The 19,785-nt window shown below is 42.1% G+C and overlaps 1 protein-coding gene and 1 long non-coding RNA gene across 7 annotated transcripts in view; both read right to left on the bottom strand.

Moving 5' to 3' along the window:
- LOC308471680 overlaps positions 1-19,785 on the bottom strand; it is a 591,928-nt gene that overhangs the window by 67,348 nt on the left and 504,795 nt on the right. The gene's annotated exons all lie outside the window — the stretch shown is intronic.
- CHL1 (cell adhesion molecule L1 like) overlaps positions 1-19,785 on the bottom strand; it is a 203,485-nt gene that overhangs the window by 67,348 nt on the left and 116,352 nt on the right. For all 6 annotated transcript variants that reach the window (XM_080995642.1, XM_080995639.1, XM_080995641.1 and 3 more), the window contains 5 exons: positions 19,158-19,339; positions 15,560-15,665; positions 12,631-12,821; positions 3,171-3,293; positions 1,016-1,186 (listed from right to left, as the gene is read on the bottom strand). In XM_080995642.1, coding sequence (XP_080851768.1) covers positions 1,016-1,186; positions 3,171-3,293; positions 12,631-12,821; positions 15,560-15,665; positions 19,158-19,248 — 682 coding nt within the window. In that variant the 5' untranslated portion in view covers positions 19,249-19,339. The remainder of the gene's footprint in view (positions 1-1,015; positions 1,187-3,170; positions 3,294-12,630; positions 12,822-15,559; positions 15,666-19,157; positions 19,340-19,785) is intronic.

Genomic DNA, 19,785 nt, shown 5'->3' on the forward strand with positions numbered 1-19,785 from the left:
AGATGACTAAGTATTCCCCAGCAGCATTTAAGCCACAGCTTTTCTATATAGTAGAAATCTCTTTTGTAGACCATCTTCAAAGGCCTCAGATACAGAGGAGACCATGTCAACATTTACAAATGATACAATTCTAAGAAGAGTAGAGAAGCAAGATGAGCTTCAAATGAATCTTCAGTCCTTCAAGTCTTCAGACTCTGAAAAAGGCCCCATTTGGTAGCAACAGAGAAGGGGGAGAAATTCTGCCTGTGACACATTTTAATGCAAACCTCCTTAATTCTCACTTCCCGAAGAAACATGAAAACTGAAATGCAGCTACCCATTGAAATTCACACTTGGGGCAAAATTGCATATTAGGAGAAATGCCCACCAAAGTGCTGAGGAATTTTCGTAACAACATTTTTGAAATTAGCAAAGCGATATGGAAATGTAACAAACCGGACTAAAGATTTGGAAAACGAAAAGAGAAACCGAGAGAAATTAAAACTGACAAATTCGCCCATCGCTAGAGAGCAACTTTCTGTAATGGCACTGCAAGCTGTCGACGACAGCCTTTCCTCCACAGGCTGCTGCTGTAGCGCCAAACCATAATTTGCAAAAATTGTTTTGCTAGCTGATCTTTGTGATTTTGACTAGGCCCTATTTTGTAAGCCGAAATGTGTGTTTTCTTGTTTTTGTTTGAGCAAACAATGGAGGATGTGCAGGTATGCAGCTGGCAAGTGCCCTAAGGAATGTCTCCTGGATCAGTTCAGCATATTCAGCAAAACAACAGAAGTGCTTTGTAGGGCCAACAGCTGCGGATCTTTTTATGAGTGGGGCCTGGCTCTCATAACAAGGACAACAGTGCAGGAACAAATATACATTGGCATATATTTTTGTTAGGAATAATCACATTAGAGACACACGTCACATGTAAGAATTCTCAGAGGAGTAGGTTTTGGGATAGACATTAAGGCAGGTGGAGGAGAGAGGTGGAAGAATGAAAGAAAAAAGGGGGGAACTGAACCCCCAGACTTACAACGTGTAACTGTCAGTGTCATTGGCATTTTCTGCACAATAGTCCTCAGCCTCGGAAATGCAGCAAAGCAGCAATAATCACTCCGGCTGTCATTTTCATCCACATTTGCAAAGAAAAGATCCCCCTTAAGACTCATAGAGACCCTTTCATCTTGTGGGATGTGTTGCAAGTCTAAGAAGGAAAAATAATAATAATAATATAATGATGATACAGTATGATAATGATCTTCCACTCCCCCCCCCACTCCACAGAAAGAAAAGAAAAGAAAAAAGGTGGCAGCTCACTGTTCTGTCAAAGTACTTGATCCCAGGTAAGGGAATAATTCTTTGATGTTAAAGAGTCATGAGGTCTGAAAGTATATTTCGATATTCACCATGTTTTTTTACAAGACAAAAAAGGCCACCATCTTATAAGCAGGACAAATTCCTGTACCAGTACACACCCACCAAATGTAAACTGCCTTCTGCATAAATATTCTGCAGAGACAATATAGCAACTGCCATGAAGACTGCATGATTTTAATCGTTCAGACCAGCACAACTATTAATATTACAAAGGCCTACATTACAGACGTCATGGCTGTCAAGAAGCCCCTCGCTCCTGTCACACAGAATGCACACTTATAGCCTGCATTCCATAATGTGATTCCATTTTTAATTTGCTGTTTTGATAGCCAAAGAATTCTAAATATTTTTTATCAAGAGGCGGTAACTGTCACAGCAAATGAGATTCCAAGGTCATGTTCTGGAGGTGTAATTCCCTTGGATCAAGTTCTTCCAAACCAATAGGACAGTCGTGCCTATCCAGTTACCCTCCAGCTGAATTGGGCGTAAACTCCCATCATCCCAGCCAAGCTAGCTGGTTTTGACTGCATTTTTAGTCCAAAAACAGCTGGAGCATACCAGACAGGGGAAGGCTTCAGTAGGCCTTGGCAGGCAAATGGTAACTGGTATCATTCATCTTACTGAGGAAACCACAACCTCAAGTTGCCAATTTCTGCTTCCTTCCACATTTTCTTTTTCTTTTTGGACAGTGGGTGAGGTGGAGGTCTCAGTGCACAAGCAAGAGATCCTCTTCTCGTTGAGGCAGTCTGATCATTCACTTCACTCTAGGAAAGTGAGACCAAGACTGAAGCATGTCTGCTCCCTGACAGGCCTTTACCTGATGCAGATGGCAAGATGGGAGCTGTAGACTGGGCAGAGGGGAAAAATCTGTCCTCCCTAAAGCACCCTGGCTTCTGTCTCTCTGTCAAGGTAGCTTGAGAGAACAGAGGGAAAGGAAGACACTAACAACTGAATACAGGTCACAGGCCCATGGACAGCCACAACATGGGCCTCTCTGGAAACATTAGATTAGGAGCCACTGGTGCAGCGAGGTGGTAGCCTGCATCTGGCACCCAGGTACTGGTGACACTGAGAGAGAAGGGCAAGGCGGCAGGAAGAAAGCTTTGAGGAGCCAATCTGGTGCTTCCACCAGCACATTCACACCATGGCAACATTTCCCCGCCTCCCCACTCCCAATATGGCACAGGGATGCTGGTGCCAGGAGGTCAGCTGTGCTGGCTGTTTCTGCTTTCGATAGGTTTCATTTCAGCGCTGAATTTGGAATCTAACCAGTAGCCATTCCTCTCTTTTCTCTTTCACTTTCATCCGCCCTGCCACATGAAGATATAACATTATGTCAAGAAGCTTCAGGTCCACTAACTCTGACTAGGCTAGCAATGGCTACAAAACTCATGATGTCTGTATTACCTCCGGTATCAGAGGCAATACACATCTGAATGCCAGTCGCTGGGAATCGCACGTAAGAAAGGAATAATTTGCTGCTGTGTGAGCTTCCCATAAGAATGTAAACAGGATACAGGACTAGGTATGGCTTTGGTCTGGCCTAGCAGGGCTATTAATACCTTCTTATCCTTTCATCGTGTTTTCTTTCATGCTGACATATACTAACCATTTATATAATTCCCTTACAACTTTTCAGCATTTTCTAAACCGTTATTTGTACACTTCTGCAGTTCATTTTTGCATACTTTTGCACACCAAAGAGGCATCTGAACAGTTTCAGTTTTAATTAAGTTCAAGTTATTGGGAGAAATCTTTCAAAGAGAGATTTGATTTTTAAATGGTGCAAAGAGGAATGAAATGGTTCTCACCAATGTTCATCCAATAAATGTGCAGCGGTGGGATCCCCTTGGGAGGGTTGCAGTGCAAGACCATTGCATCTCCATATTCTACATCTATCGGGTCAATCTTCTCCTTGGGGAATTTAGGAATACCTAACATAATGGAAAAGAAACACTTTCAGAAGTCACTGAGCAGCACCTATGAACTTTATATCTGGCATTCTCTGTATTAATTGCTACCTGTCTAGCTTTCCCATGACTGTGCGGTCTTATGATTCACAATGTAAGATAACCAACTTTATGTGGAAAAATAATGCAGCCATGCATTCTGAATCTGAAAAATTATCCAGAGGCAGTTTCAGGAGGGATGCATGTGTAGAAATGCCGCTTACCTAGGAATCCTGAAACAATTTTCTTTCTGTGTGAAGAACAAGTACACATTCTGCTATGCATGTGGTGCTGAATCATTTGACACTGGTTTTGCCATTGGACTTTTACAGATCACCAGACGCACACCTAAGATGCGCTGGGCTGGCAGAAATAACAGTGCTGGATATCAATAGCAGTGCCAAGCAGAGTAGGATTATGGCTGCCTCAAAAATGTGGAACGTCCCTGGCTCCTGCTGATAAAGTTTACAGTCTGACTGCTCTAATGCCTTACAGAGACAATGCAAATCTCATCTGCTTCAGAATAACCAAATTGTGTGCAGGCTGCAATTTTATACTGCTCCATCCCATTCCACATTTCCAACAGAGTCTTAACAAACACAAGAGAAGATAACAGTGAAATTACTTAAGCAAGAATCAGCATTGCCAGGACTGATCACATTTCGTTGTCCTAATGTTGGAAAAGGAGTCACAAATCTCCATGCCTCCCATCAGAGATCCCTGCAAACATCAACCTGCAAGATTATATCTTTTTTTTTCTTCTTCCCCAGCAGATTGAGGTTGTTTCAGGGCACTTTTCCCTTACATTCCAGGCAAGTTGAAACGGATGAGAAATTGTTGCACTTCCATCAGCTCGTTGTGTAATTAAGCCACAGTAAAAGAATAAAAAAACAGCAGGAACAAAGCAAAAAGAAAGGGAATGAACTTAGCTTGTAAGCCATTAGCAAGTGGCACTCCACCTTTGCAGGATGTTTTGCCTGGGGATTGGAGTCTTTGGGACATATAAAGGTGTTGTGGTTTTATCTCCTCTACCACAAGGAGCCTAACATGTCTATATTTCAGCAAAGATTTAAAATTACGCTTCTGAAGGTTTAAGGAAACTGTTTGAAAACCGGCATTTTTTAAAAATTACTAGTATCAATTCAAGTACAGTAAACCTTGTCTTTGACTGTAGGAGGCAAGGTACTCATGACAAACAATTCAGGGCCTATTCATTCAGAGCAATGTGAACTGCAACTCATCTGCACCTTTCTCTGGCAAGTAACTATTAAGGCTACACATTATGGAAGTGATCAAAATGAAGTTAAGCACATTAAAAACCAACCGCTCTTAAAAGTGCTTAGCAGTGACTGGAATTTTCCCATAAACTGCATGTTGCAGTTATTCCATACTTGCTAGTTCTCAAGTCAAAGCAACAGAATACCCTTTAACAGAATTTAGCAGCATCTATAGCCAAGTAATCTTGCCGACACGTCTTCTTTCATTCATACTACAAGCAAGAGAAGTGTCAAAACTGGTACGGTGGGAGGGATGCCCCATTTCTAACTGAGCTGTGGATGTGACAAGCTCGTCCCATTAGACTAAGTGTGAATGAATTGATAGAAATCAAGCAAATGTGCATGAACCTCCTTGAGAGCCCTACAGGGGATAATGGCAGGAACACGGTAATGTACTCTCTCTTTTCATGAGTGCTGAAATTATACTCCATGATACATCCTGACCGTGCAGGAAAATTGCCCGGCAATGATAATACGATGCAATTTGGGTCATCTTCCAAAAGGTTTGCTTGCTGAGGTCCAATCTGGCTCATCATCTGGTAGATAAAAGACGCGCATGTAGTCGCAAAAGTCTGAAAGCCACTATTCTCAGAGGCAGCCCGCATTTTGCTATCCGTTGTAGAACACTGAGTCCATCTGGAAGTTAGTAGCAGTGCTACACCGACACTTGGTGGAAGGGAGCCATCTGAGGGAGAAATATCATTTCACAGCACATGCTCTCACAGGTAAGGTGCCAGCCCTCTGATAAAGCAAGATGTGTTAGTGAGGAGGGAGGGAAAAGGCCATTCGCTTCACGAAGATTCAAGTTGCAGCTCATTTCGTTCATATATACATACAGAGAGAGAGAGAGCCAGGTGTCATTCAGCTGCAATGAGGCTAGAATTGAGATGTCATTTTGACAAGTTTAGAGCACTAAAACAACAAAAGCTTTTGCTTTCTGAAATGAAGGACATGTAGGATGTCAAATCCTATTTTGATTCTATTCCTGGTGGCAGTAGTGGCAGTGGCAGATCAGATGCAAAAATGATCTTAGAAGTATTAAGGTTCAGATGCTCAGATTTTTTTATAATCACTTTGTTGGTTCTCATCATTTCTTCTTATATGTGCTATTTGAGGAACGATTTTTTTTTTTTTTTTTTTTTTTTACAAATGGCTGACAACTTTGATGATGGGAGAAAAGGAATGCTGAGTAGCCTTTTAGTTATACAAAGGAAAGGGGAGACACTAAAGGTAATAACTAAAGGTAAAGGACTCCTGGACGGATAAGTCCAGTCAAAGGTGACTATGGGGTATGGTGCTCATCTTGCTCTATAGGCCAAGAGAGCCAGCGTTTGTCCGCAGACAGTTTTCCGGGTCAATTGGTCAGCATGACTCAACCGCTTCTGGCACAACGGAACACCATGACAGAAGTCAGAGCACATGGAAACGCCATTTACCTTCCCACTGCAGCAGTACCTATTTATGAACTTGCACTGCTATGCTTTCAAACTGCTAGGTTGACAGAAGCTGGGACTGAGCAGTGGGAGCTCACTCTGTTGCACAGATTCGAACTGCCGACCTTCTGATCAGCAAGCCGAAGAGGCTCAGTGGTTTAGACCACAGTGCCACCTGCTCCCTACGAAGAGACACTACCAATGCTTGAGCAAGGTCTCAATGTATATAGCAGCGACACCAGTCAAACTCTTCTCTACATACTCCATACTCTGAGTTCTATCTGCGTCTCTTGCACTAATGAAAGGTTCTCTGATTGAGTGGAGATGTCCCTCAGCAGACTGGAGAAGGATTGCAGTTCAGTGGTAGAGCGTCTTCTTCGCAGAAAGTCTCAGGTTCAATCTCTAGCTTCTCCAAATAGGGCTGGGAATCCCCCACCCCACCAGAAATCCTGGAGGGCTGCTAGTGTGTTCAGTACTGAGCTCATGGAACAATAGTCTGATTCAGTATAAGGCAGCTTCCTATGTTCCTAAGACAATTTTGCACTTTCATGTCCTTGCCCCCAGTAGTTCCTGATGTTGCCCCAAATCTGGTTCCTATGTTGGAAGACACTTTGGAATAGTGTGGGAGGTAGCACAGGAGGTAGAGCCACTGAACATAACCCCATATCTGCCCATAGAGGGCAGACCATTCAGTAGCCCCAGAGACTCCTAGGGATGATGTAATCAATCAATCAATCAATCAATCAATCGGTTATTTAACAAATACAATTAAATCAGATCATCTGTACCTTGGAGGTGCATAGAAACATGTGCTTGCCTTTATTTGAAGAAAAGTATATTAATAAGTGCCATATATAATAAAAATACTTGTTCATATGCTGCTTTGAATATTAAATTTTGAATATCCATTCTGATATCTTCCTGTACTTTCTACCATAACATAATCTGGGGCAGTATGAACTCAGGTTTTACTTGATCTCTGTTTCTCTCTCTCTCTCCAAGCTAGACCTGTTTAAACACCCCATTTGTGTAGTAAATCCTGAGCTAAAGTATTTAAATCTGACCTTGAAATCTGCTCCAGCCTTTAGAGTGCCTGATTTATGTAAGCCCTAGAAAGGACTGTGGATATGGTGAGCGTGAAATTTGGGAAAGAGTCACAGAAACTGCTGTGCAGCTTTATGGTCAATGAAACGGCATGTTTAGCTACCCAGTCCCAGAGCGGATCCCCCCTCCCTTTTGGCTCTGGGAACATTTTGATAATTAAAAGGAATAGATTCTCTTGGTTAAGTAGCTCAGCGGTCGGTGCCTTTGCCTTCATAATTGGCTTCAATTATGCAGGTACCGTATAATTACTGGAGTTTTCTCTTTTATTTCCCAATACTGTAAAATGAGCATTAAACATTCACAAGGTTGAGGAGAAGCTGCATTAAAAAAACGCTCATTTCATTGTAGGTTTTGCATCTTAATCTTCAACAAATGTGCAGTTGTTGTTTTTTTTGAAAACCAGTTTAATAGTAAAGTGTTGTGGGATTTTAAATACTTTTTTAAAAAATGGTATTTCTATTTTTTGTTGGGAGGACTGCTATGCTTAAGCAACGCTTTTGTCTTCCCTGCCAGAAGAACCCCTTTGCTTGACTTGGGTATCCCACTGTTGTGGAGCTGAATGGCTCGCAGGGCAAAATTTATGCTCCAAAGCATCACCTAGTGTGACTTGTTGCTCTTTCCACTTTTATTGAGGTGGTGGGTTGCCAAGCACCTTGCATCCCCATTGAAATCTGCCAGCAGAATGTTGCCAAGCACCACACTGTTATCGTGAATGCACACAGTGATCTCACACTTTCCAGAGCTCGGGCTCTGATTATGTTTGCGCACACATCACAATTGATTTATTCAAGCTCCTCTGCAGCAGCACTTATCAAACGTTGCCACACAGTGTGTCATAGTATTGGGTTGCGATATGGCCAAAATGGGGGTGCGGTGGGGAGGAGAGGAGAGCAGGGAGCCTTCCACAGGTGCTCAGGTTTCCCTGTAGTCAGTGGAACCCCTGCTATATTTTGGAGCCAAAAGAAGCACATCAAAGGCAAGCCATACGCCCCAAACTTGTGTGCTGGTGGAATGAAATCAAACAGCCTGTCATAGTCTTTGTACAAAGTCGCACCTAAATGATGCAGCAAGCAATGTATTACCAGCACACTGAGTATACCGAGTTCTATTTCTCTGTTACGTCTGTGATGTGACTGTGCAAGATCCAGACTAGTTGCCTTGATGGACCACGTGAGGATCAGTAAGCTGAATCTGAATCCTGGCAAGATGGAAGACTTGTGGATGGGAGGCTCCTGGGAGCAATATGCTTGTTCTGGATGAGGGTGAACTCTCCCCAAAGGAAGAGGTGCTCTGTTTGGTGGTGTCTATTGATGCGTATGTCATTGGAAGGCCAGATCACACTCTAGAAGGGCAGCTACTCGCAATACTCATGAGATTGCTACCCAGCAGAGCTTTTTTTTTCATCTGGAACTCACCGGAACTCAGTTCCAGTATCCCTCCGGTGGTTGCCATTGCCATTATAAGAGAATAAGCGAGGTATTCAGGGTGAGTTCCGGTACTCTTTTGGAAAAATAGCATTGCTGCCCAGGAACACCTGGCAAATTCTGCCTGGGACTATGCAAACCCAGCAAGGCTACCGAAGGCAACAGGGCTACCAAAGCCAGAATCTGCCCCATCTTTCTGTGCAAAGCAAAGATTCTCCACACTTTTTTCTTCTATAAGGCAGAAGGAACAGCAGCTAGGTTTCCTCTCCAACCCCATATACCACCAAGACATGCAATCGGGACAGCCCACCCCATTTCGCCGCCTGAGGCAAAACATGAAGGTTCTGCCCTGCGCATGTGCCATGCACTGCCAACCCTGCCAAAGCCTCCCCTATTGGGGCTCTGTGGCTGAGGCTTCCAGGTTCTGGTGAGATCTTGCAAGAGCCCATGAGATTGCATAGGGCTATCACCAGATCTCCCTGGAACCTGGAAACTGCCACAGCTACTTCTCATCACTTCTCCACTGGTGGTGGGGGTCATGCCCACAGAGGTGCCCCTTGGATTCTGCTGCCTGAGGCTGTTACCTCAGTCAGCCTCATGGACGGGCCAGCCCTACATGAAGTCCATTATATGTGTACTGTCTATTGCAGCATTTGCCTTTGGACTGATGCAGCAAGTCAATTTTGGAAAGAATAAAATGTGGTACAGAGGCAGTTTGAACTGACCTGGGGGGTAAGAAGTGGGTTGAAGGAATATGGATAAGGGTGGGTGGGAAATGTGCCTTCTCCCCTCGGGTTTTTTTACTTTTTCTAACATTTTTCTTCTGAAAATGTTGCCCAAAACAAACAGTGTTTAAATAATCCATTATGGTTTTATGTAAAAGTATGCGGAGAATACAAAATGAACCTCAAGAGGAAAAGAAGGAATACCGCATTAAACATCTACCTAAATCAAATAACTCTCCGCCACCGAGAAAACGTGGTTCCCTTGAGGGCCCCCTGTTTAAAATGGGCTGTATATTAATATGCCTGCCAACCTACACCCCAGAGAGAATGTGTGATCGAAGGCAGTCAGCAAGTCCCAGAGAACAACAAATGTTACACAGGAAGGAAAATGTATGCATGCATACAATCAACCGCACTTTCTGCAACTTAGTGTTTTGGGACTGATGTTTGAGTTCTATGCTAGGAAATTATTGTTCCATATTAATTTCACATACAAAAAAAGTAATGAGTGATTAATTACCCACAGATGCTCACAAAGCAGGTCACAATGAGATTCACTAAGGCTTTGTTGGGAATAAAGCAACAATGCTTGCAAAATTTTACCTGAACGGGAGGTGGTGGTGGTGGTGGTGATAGACAGAAAAGCAACCCGTTCTTCTGCCTCACTGATTCCTTCTCTTTGAGTAACACATTACTCTTTGAGTAACTACTTGCTGGTTATGTAAATCACTTCCTTTCAGGCTTTACTTCCTTCCTGCTTCTCCCCAAGTTTAATCAATATGTGTTAGCATGTGCTACTGTTAACTTCTTGGCTGCTTCCTGGCCACAAATAAAACCTATATGTAGAATGGCTTTGTTTGTTTACATAATAAATCTTACTTTTTCTTTATCCGACCAACCAGCAATCTTACCAGACTATTTCTTTCTGCATACCACTGCAATATATGTACCAAACTCCAACATGACTTATCTAACCATTTACACAGTTAAGAGTCTAAGGCTGTTACCCCAGCGATAGTCTCCTGCCTATACCAGCAACAGCTTCTTCCTGCACATCCTTTTCTTGCTGCACTGGGTTATTCACAGGTCCCCTTGTCTTTCTATGGAACTAGAAACATGTCAAGGACAACTATTCTCCTGTATTTTTGTTTATCAGTTACTATTGACTGAAAGGGAAGTGAGTTAAGGAACTTGACTTGACAGAGTTATCTCTGTCATTTCAGCCTCTTCCTCAACCTTTGAAAGCATGAACATAACTAAAGTTAAGATGAATGTATCTGTGACTCTAAGAAAAACTTCCCAATTCAGAATCCTCAAGATGTTTTGGACTACAACTCCCATGCACCTCTGCTGTTATGTAATCTGAAACGTTTGGTGCGCACTGTATTGTTGATACACCACCTTGCCAACAAAGGTCCGTATAAAGCTATGGTTTTCCCAGTAGTGATGTATGGAAGTGAGAGCTGGACCATAAAGAAGGCTGATCGCCGAAGAATTGATGCTTTTGAATTATGATGCTGGAGGAGACTCTTGAGAGTCCCATGGACTGCAAGAAGATCAAACCAATCCATTCTTAAGGAAATCAGCCCTGAGTGCTCACTGGAAGGACAGATTGTGAAGCTGAGGCTCCAATACTTTGGCCACCTCATGAGAAGAGAAGACTCCCTGGAAAAGACCTTGATGTTGGGAAAGATTGAGGGCACAAGGAGAAGAGGACAACAGAGGACAAGATGGTTGGACAGTGTTCTCAAAGCTACCAGCATGAGTTTGACCAAACTGCGGGAGGCAGTGGAAGACAGGAGTGCCTGGCGTGCTCTGGTCCATGGAGTCACAAAGAATCGGACACAATTAAACGACTAAACAACAATATTGCTGATACACAGCCTGTTACTGTTCCCATTCTACAGCTGGGGAATCAAGATTGATGTTGGGATTCTGAGTTACAACTCTGAACATGGGTTGCCACCAAACCCTGCACAACAAGTTGATAGGGAAGTGGAGAAGTGGTGGGAGAAGATGCTGAAATTGTCCTCAAAACTTCTCTGGTGACTCTGCCTGCCAGTTACTTTTCTTCCAATTCTCCTAGGCCACAAAAGTGTCATAGCTAGGGACAAAGGGGAACCCTGGGGGTCAGTAGCGGACAGAATAAAGGATTAACCAGCAACTTGTTGCCCTTTGCTGGAAAACTGTTCTCTGCTCATCCTTTAGCATTGCTTGGTGGCGACCCACTTGAAAATATCCACTCCTGTCACATGTCAGTTCTGTCCTGTGACTCAAAACAGTAATTTGCCCAGAGTCGTGCAGCGAGTCCATGAACGAGGCAGGATTTGAACCCACAAGGAGGGGTATTAAGTGTTGGGAACACATTAGCTTGAGTGTACTGAGATTTCAATTCCAATTCCTGATCCAGTTTAAAGGATCTCAGGCAGTAGGATTAGAAAAGGACACTACTTGAGAATTTCAAGTTACTGTAAACATAACAATATAAGAAGCTGCCTTATATCAAATCAAATCAATGGTTCATTTAGCTCCACATTGCCCATGTTGACTGACATCTATTCTCCAGGGTTTTAAGCAGGAGACATCCCAAAGCCTATCTGAAGACACTGGGGGGTCAAACCAAGGATGCTTTGCCACTGGGTTATGGCCCTTCCGCAATGGACATGATTACAATGACGAGCGTTGTCACACAATACCAAGCTGTCCCTGGTATCTTTTAGTTGTCAATTTTTTAACAATCAACTTTCTCATGTTTAATGAATCACATTGATCCACAAAATATCCATGGGGTGGTTTTGTTGTGTTTCTAACAAAGAAGCCAGAAAAAAAGACCATGAACATGAACATGAAAACATAGCTGGCCTCTCACATATCTTGTACAATATTGTGTATTGTCCATCTGTTATTCTTCATAAGCCTCCTAGGTGGTGTCTTATCTTCCTCTGTCATTTTCTTGCTAGATAGCTGGCTAATGAAGCGGGTCAAGGAAATAAAAACCACATTCGCTTGTGTTTATTGCCTCACCAATATTGCTTTGTGCTGTTGCAGTGACTCTTGCAGGGAAGGTAAACCTAGTCCCATTTGAAGTATGCTCAAATACTCCTTGGAGAAAGCATCTGAACAGAGTACTCTAAGCTCAACCAGAGTATAGGGAGTCCTTAAGAAAAGTGTGTAACTTCTCCAAAATGAAACAAGTGTGGCTTTTAACTCCTCAGCGCTCCTGAGCAGTGCTCCTGTGAATCCCAGATCACTCCACATATAATTAGTAAAAACAAACAGCGCAGTGAAAAGTATATTAAGCCCAAGCTGTAGTTTTGTTCTTTGGGATATGCATCAAATTAGCACAAATAAACACTTACCTGGAACTACTAGTTCAATCTCGTCTGACATGGCAGTTCCTAGCTCATTGGAAGCCAAGCAGCGATACCTTCCTTGGAAAATGGAGATGTTTCCACGGTTCCGAACAACAAATGTTCCGGAATTGTTTGATGTAAGTATCCTTGGGTCACCTTGCAGATCAAATACTTTCCCATCCTTTCTCCAGGTAAAGCTGAAATGACAAGAGTATACAATGAAGAACTTGGCTGCAATTCACCTTTGGCCCATGAGGTGAAGATTTAAGAAGTAGCAGGAATGTGTGTTCTATTTTATTTTATTTTATCTCATCTTATCAATAAATCATTTAAAACATTGATATTCCCCTTTTCTTTAATTCGGGTCAAGACAGCTCTCTATAAATAAACTAAAATTAAGGAGCAGTCTTAATTTCTCACTATATCTCACAAAAGTCACTACCAGCTAAAGTTGGGGGGATGAATGGATGAATGCTTTTCCAAAGGGAAAAAAAATCTGCACATAGGAAAATTGGTTGTTGCAAAGAAACCTAGATTGATTTTTAAAATCTTTGATTCACTAGTTCCGTATGTGTAAAATAGGGTAACATGAAAACATGGATGAACTCTCATCTGCTTACCTTGAAAACCATTGAGGACTTGTGGCCATTGCTTCAAAGATTTCAAGACTCTTTGGAAGTGTTCAGAAATCTCCCCCACCATAAGCAAGACAGTGTGCCTTTATGGATTTCAAAAGGCAAAGCTAAAGGAGGCTGCATGCTCAAAAATCATTGGGGGGAAATGGTGACCTACTGCTAAAGACCCTCTTGCATCCTGTATTTCTTGGACTACGAATCCAAGCATCCTTAAGATAAAATTGTCACCTCTACATCCTAAGATCAGTAAAGTCAGTTACAGACTATAAATAGGAAGGACAGTGTGTGAAGCTAGACTCTCTCTTTTTAGGCATGGAAGAAAATGAAAAAAGATGAGGTAGAAGATAAATCAAATGGAAAATTGCTCCACAGGAATGGTCTGAGCTAGCATTTTTATCAGCTGTGAGTCACCAAAAAGTCAGATCAGGACAGTAATAGGTTTTGCATTCATTGCCCTAGAGAATGTGACATCTCTGTTCGCAATTACGGTAGTTTTATTAACAATGTGTGTTAAAATCTGTTTATGCTGTGGATGAGTGCATTTGGAATCCTCATAGCACACAAACTGTGTCATAGCATTATATTGTATTTCACTGTGCTTATAAATGAGATTAATAAGATTGTGGAAATAGACTCACTGATGGGAATCGTCATAAGACCTCTTACTACAAAGAGGGTGTGTACGTGTGCCCACGTGCAAAAGGCAAAGTTATGCAAAAGGCATGTAGACAGCTGCTACCCTCTGATTTCTATTATACACTTCATATAATTTGCTAAGGGTGCACACAGTAAATCATGGCATTATACTTGCACTAGCCACCAGGTCTTTCCCGAATAGGAACCTCAGGGGTGATTCAAACCATCTCAGCCTAATAAACCATGGTTTATTAAGCCAAGAATGCTGTCATGCCCATGTAATCTCCCTGCCTTCTCCTGCACCAGCTTTGACGCCTTTATAATGGCTTGTTCAAACCACAGCCTCCCACTGCATTCATTTAATCTTTCACTAGTGCAAATTGCAATATGAAGTGGAGATCAGTAGTGAGATCATGTGGACATCTGTAGTGTTTATTAAGCTGAGGCTGTTATGCCTGAATTGGATCAGTGAGTCAGGGCCAGTGGGTCAAAAGTGGAGCTATGCTTTTAAGTTTTAAAATCACTATCTCTGATCACTATTGTTTTTGTTTTAACTCTTAGTTATTAATCTATGAGATCTTGAGTACTGTGCAGTTGTTTATTTATGTGAAAGGCAAATTTCTGGAATCTGCCTTTACCTTAAGGCAGATTTACCCCATCTATTGCTGTCTTTCTCCAGCCCAAATTGTGACCAACCTAAACTCCCCACAGTGCACAGTGCAGTACAGAGAGGCCCCCCAAAAGAAAAAGAAATCCCCTAAACATTGTCTAATTCCATTTCCAGGCCAAATATTCATTTTTGGCCCCTAAAGTGTATAAGCTGTAAAGCTATGTTGTAGCACAGGGAGGGTGGGCAGGCACCAGAGAATTTAAGAGGCTGGGCCAGGGGTGACAGCAAGCTCTTTTTCTAGTTCTTCAGGCCCACATCAGGGTAACAACGGTCGTTCTCTGAGGCCCTTCTTGGTGTGCCTCCTCCATTAGAGGTCCAGAGGGCAGCAACACAAGAACAGGCCTTTTCTGTGGCTGCCCCCAGCTTCTGGAATGCTCTCCCCAGGGAGGCTCACCAGGCACCTTCATCATAAATATTTAGGTGCCATGCAAAAGCCTTCCCCTTCTCCCAGGCCTTTAGCTAATTAAATAACCTATGGCCTTTTAAACTTTGGGTGGGTGTGGGTTATTGTTTTTGTTTGTTACTATGGTGTGTATTTTTATGTGTTTTTATATTTTAAACCACCCTGTGATCCTCAGATGAAGGGTGATATAGAAATGTAATTAAAACAATTAAACAAGTACCGTATATCTGCAAGTTAAGACAGAAGAAGAAGAAGAAGAGTTTGGATTTGATATCTCAAAGCGGCTAACTCTCCTTTCCCTTCCTCCCCCACAACAAACACTCTGTGAAGTGAGTGAGGCTGAGAGACTTCAGAGAACTGTGACTGGCCCAAGGTCACCCAGCAGCTGCATGTGGAGGAGCGGAGACGCGAACCTGGCTCCCCAGATTACGAATCTACCGCTCTTAACCACTACACCACACTGGCCCACACCACACATAGCATACCTTGCCTCGCCTACAGTGATGCCTGCCAATTCTCTCTCACCCCAACTGTGGCATGCAGGGGATGCACATACAGTCAGTCCTAAACCAGCTTTTGCAAAACACTTACCTTGGATGTGGGTTCCCTATAGCTTCGCACTTGATTGTAAACTCTTCATCGAAGGGAAATGCAACTTGATCGGTTGGGTGCTCTGTAATTGTCGGGAGTTGCCGTACTGAAACAGAACCAGGACATGTGGTCAAATAAAGAAAAATGGAAGAGTAACCCATATGTAAATTGCAATTAGCTTATTTGCATTGGGGGTGAATGAATAACCAGAGTTCTATTCCAACACATTTTGATACTTTGGGGGAGGATGGGCCAAAATCTACACTGGGAGACAGAAAATATGTTATATACCTGCCTAATCACTGAGGCCTTTGCAGGAGACAGTGCTCACAGTGCTCATATCTCCCATGGCTCAGGCATATGGCATCATGGGCCCAGTTCTATGGAGCTCCCTCCCAACTGTATTTAGTGGCAAAGACTTCTTAGAAAAATTACCAAGCATTTCAAGCAGGTTTTCCTGATTTTATGGTTCAACTGGTTTTATCTTTTGTATTGCTTTTGTATCTCCATTGTACACCACCTGATAAGTAAGCAGCATTAAACGGTATATAAAAGGTTGAAATAAGTAACTAAGGCATGAAAACACGAAGGTCCAGCCTCCACACTGGCCTGGGAAGTGGTAGATCAGTTTTGTTCATATTGGAATTCACAAAACTGAATTCTCTAAACATCCCTATGAGTAATACAAGGTCTTTTGTTTGGGTTTTCCATATAGCCCCAAGGAACGCAGCAGAAACAAATGACTCAAGGATAATAGACTTTGGGTGGCAGTAAACCATTATTCCCATTGTTACAGAGGTTGTAAATTTCTTTTCTTATTTCTTTTCTTCTTTCTGCTCTTGCAGTCTTATATTGTGTGCACATTAAATGTAATTCACCTTCCCCCCCCTTTTTAAAATAAAAACCCTACAAATAATGCCAGGATTGGATTTAAATTAATAGTTAAGGAAGAGAAGTTGTTACCCAACCAAAGTCCATGTGCTGCTCAAGATACCGACATAAACAACCTCAGTTACCATTGGCATCATCATTCAGGACCACCCACTTTCCATGGTAGGATGACTGGGCTTTACTACTATGCAAATCCTCTATTTCATGCATTTACATTTTTTTAATCCTGAAGAAATTAAAGTGTTGTGAATCTCCACATAACCAAACTATAAAAATGGAAATTGGGCCCTGAAGAGTAATTGACCATAATAGAATTACCACTCCGTTATAAATTACAGAAATGAATATTAGGGTACTGGCTAGAAACTCTTTAAGCCCAGTGAACCAGAAAACTCGGTGCTCTCATGAAATGTGGTATCTTGCTGCACCATATGGTATCTCGTCTTCTACATCTCCAGCGCTGCCATGCTTTGCCCAGCTTGTTTATAGCCAAATATAATTCATGTTTATAAAAACCATGAAAAGCTTCATTAACAGAAATTAAGAATCAAATGGAAATGTAGGGTCAGAGAAAAGTCAAATAGTCTGGGAACAGGTAGACCAGAATTCCAATTATGTGATTTATCAGGGAATTTGAATATAATCTGAAGAAATAATTCATTCTCTTAGTGAATGGAGACCAAAGGAATTAACTCATTTTTTTTTATAAAAAAATTGCTAAATCTGTTTTCTATTAAAATGGGGTTGCACTTTCCTAATCTCAGTCTTTTCATGTTCAAAGTACCGGTAGATTGCAAGTGTGCACTCTTATCTAGTTATGGCATTGTTTATCAAAATAAAAAAGTACTCCACAACCTATGAGCTTTGCCACCACTCTTTTAAGATGAGGCATGAGGCTGATATGTGGTGTTTGCTAGCAAGGACCCCATGGATGGAGAAGTATATTGAAGCATTAAATGAAAGCATGCATGCCTCCCTTTAGCAGTGGTTTGGAAGACAGAAACCTGCCCGTCCGCCTCACATGTAGCAGCGTAGGATTAGGTGGTCCCAGTGATAATCCAAGAGGAACTTTTGGTGCTTTTGCCTGATTGGCCAAGGGGTGTGGTTTGTTTTGCCTTCTCTGGTTGGTAGGTTGGTTGGTTGGTTGCTCAGGTTGCAGTACATTGATTGGGTTAATTTGGTCACATATGTACATAATTGGGTCACAATGTGCAGGTGCATTGTGGGTAGAAACAGATGAGAGCTGCATGGTATGCTGGTGGACATTATGAGGCATCAACAAAACATGGTAAACTGCATAAAGAGTTCTTTCTAACAATTCACCTCCTAAATTTTGGTTTGAAGTTCTTACCCTGAGATCTACTCTACCAACTCATCACCGATTACTGTCTTAAGGGGATCTTGGAATGGTCCACTATTGGCACTGACAGACTCATTCATAGTGATGAGGAGAATACTTGAACTGAGAGGGTTCAAAAATGTAAAGAACATAGAAACTCACAAGACCAAACACTAAAAAATGGAGCCCATTTAGGCCCGTCCAGCTACACTCTGAAAAGGGTGTCAAAACTCTCCTCTCCCCACGCCTCTTTGTTCTTGTTTCTCATCTCCACAAACAGTAAAAACCCTTATCTTTGCAAGGTGGAGGTGGCATAAGAAGGCCCGGAGAGATTCCCAAGACCAAAACATGCATAAATTTATTTAGCAATATTTTCTGGGGTGAATTTTCAACCACTGGGTTATATAATTAATGTCTGGCACTGATATAGCCACCTTGGGTTCTATGTTTCACTGGGATGCCAAGCCAATTGTAAGTGGGTTCTTAAGAATATAGGAAGAGTTTGCTGGATCAGGCCAACGACCCATCTGGTCCAGCATAACGTTCTCACAGTGGCCATAAGCACAACAGGAATCCCCACCTGCGATTCCTAACAAATGATATTCAGATGCACAATGCCTCTGACAGAGATGGTAGAACCTAGTCATTGTTGATAGCCTAGTCCTCTGCCTAACCCTCTTTTAAAGCCATTGAAGTTGGTGGCCAGTGTTGTCTTCTGTGGGAACAAGTTCCATAGTTTAACTCTGCACTGCATGAAGAAGTCCTGGATCTTCCAACATTCAGCTTCAATGAATGTTCACAAGTTCCAGTGTTGCAAGAGAGGTAGAAAGGCTTTTTCTCTATCCCCTTTCTTCCCATCGTGTATTATTTTATAAACTTCTGCCTTCTACCATGTCACCTCTTACTCACATTTTCTCTAAATTAAAAAATCCTAAATGCTGCAACAATTCCTCACATTGGGAAATGTCTTCATAGTTGTCCATCACATATAGCACCTCAACAGCAGGCCCACAAGCCACCTGGGCAATCTCACTAGGGTGAAATGCTTTGTATTTCTATTTAAATTACAGCAATTACTTCTAAAGCTGCATCCACACATATGAATACTGCAAATCTGTGTGCTCCTTTGCCCTCTTATTCTTCTGGTGCTGCATAAGTGACCACTGTAACCAACAATGAGCTGTTTGCACCTGTTTACTGCACTGCATGAACCAATCGAGAGAAGAAATCAAAACTTGCATTTCTATCACATACAAATTCCCCAGAGGCCACACTGGAGCATAACAAAGCTCAAAATGGAAACAGCACATTTGGACGATTTAATCTGTTCTCCTGCAGGAGAACATTCAGTAAATAGCTACAACTTACCAGAAAGAGGGATTTCAATGGCCGCTGCCAAACTTAATACAAAGAGAAGCAGGCACACAGCGGCCCCTTTTGTGTTTGATGGCATCTCCATCTCTCTTCTGTAAACAGGGAGTCCAAACAGATTGAAAAGTGCCTTGCAGTTCTCCTCTTGTTCCGTTTAAAACACTCCTGGAGAGCGAAGCCTGAAAATGGCAGCACAGAGAGAAAGCCACATAAATAAATTCAAGGCATCAGCTCTAATTTTGTTAGGAAAATGAAGAAATAGTCAAGATTTATAAGCTGAAACATAAATCATAGTAACATACACATTCTAATTTATTCTCCCTCCACTTCTGATCCCACATTCAGAAAAGGGGGGGGGGGGGCTTAACAAAATCAATTACACCACAGAAATCTAATTACTTTTTTTTTTTGCTTGCATACATGAAAAAGTGGCTAATTTTTTTGCCTCATTTGTAATAGTTTCCATTCATTTTTTTCTCAATTAAATGCAATTTGGTAAGCAATTACAAAGAATCTTAAAGAAGAACATAGGGATCATAAATAAGATTTTTCAAAGCTCATATTTTCAACATCTTTCAGTCGTGCTGTTCAGGCAGGAAAGTTTGCCTCATTTGGTTGTTGAAAC

This window comes from Podarcis pityusensis (assembly GCF_964106645.2).
Source record: "Podarcis pityusensis genome assembly, chromosome: 2".
Classification (NCBI taxonomy): domain Eukaryota; kingdom Metazoa; phylum Chordata; class Lepidosauria; order Squamata; family Lacertidae; genus Podarcis; species Podarcis pityusensis.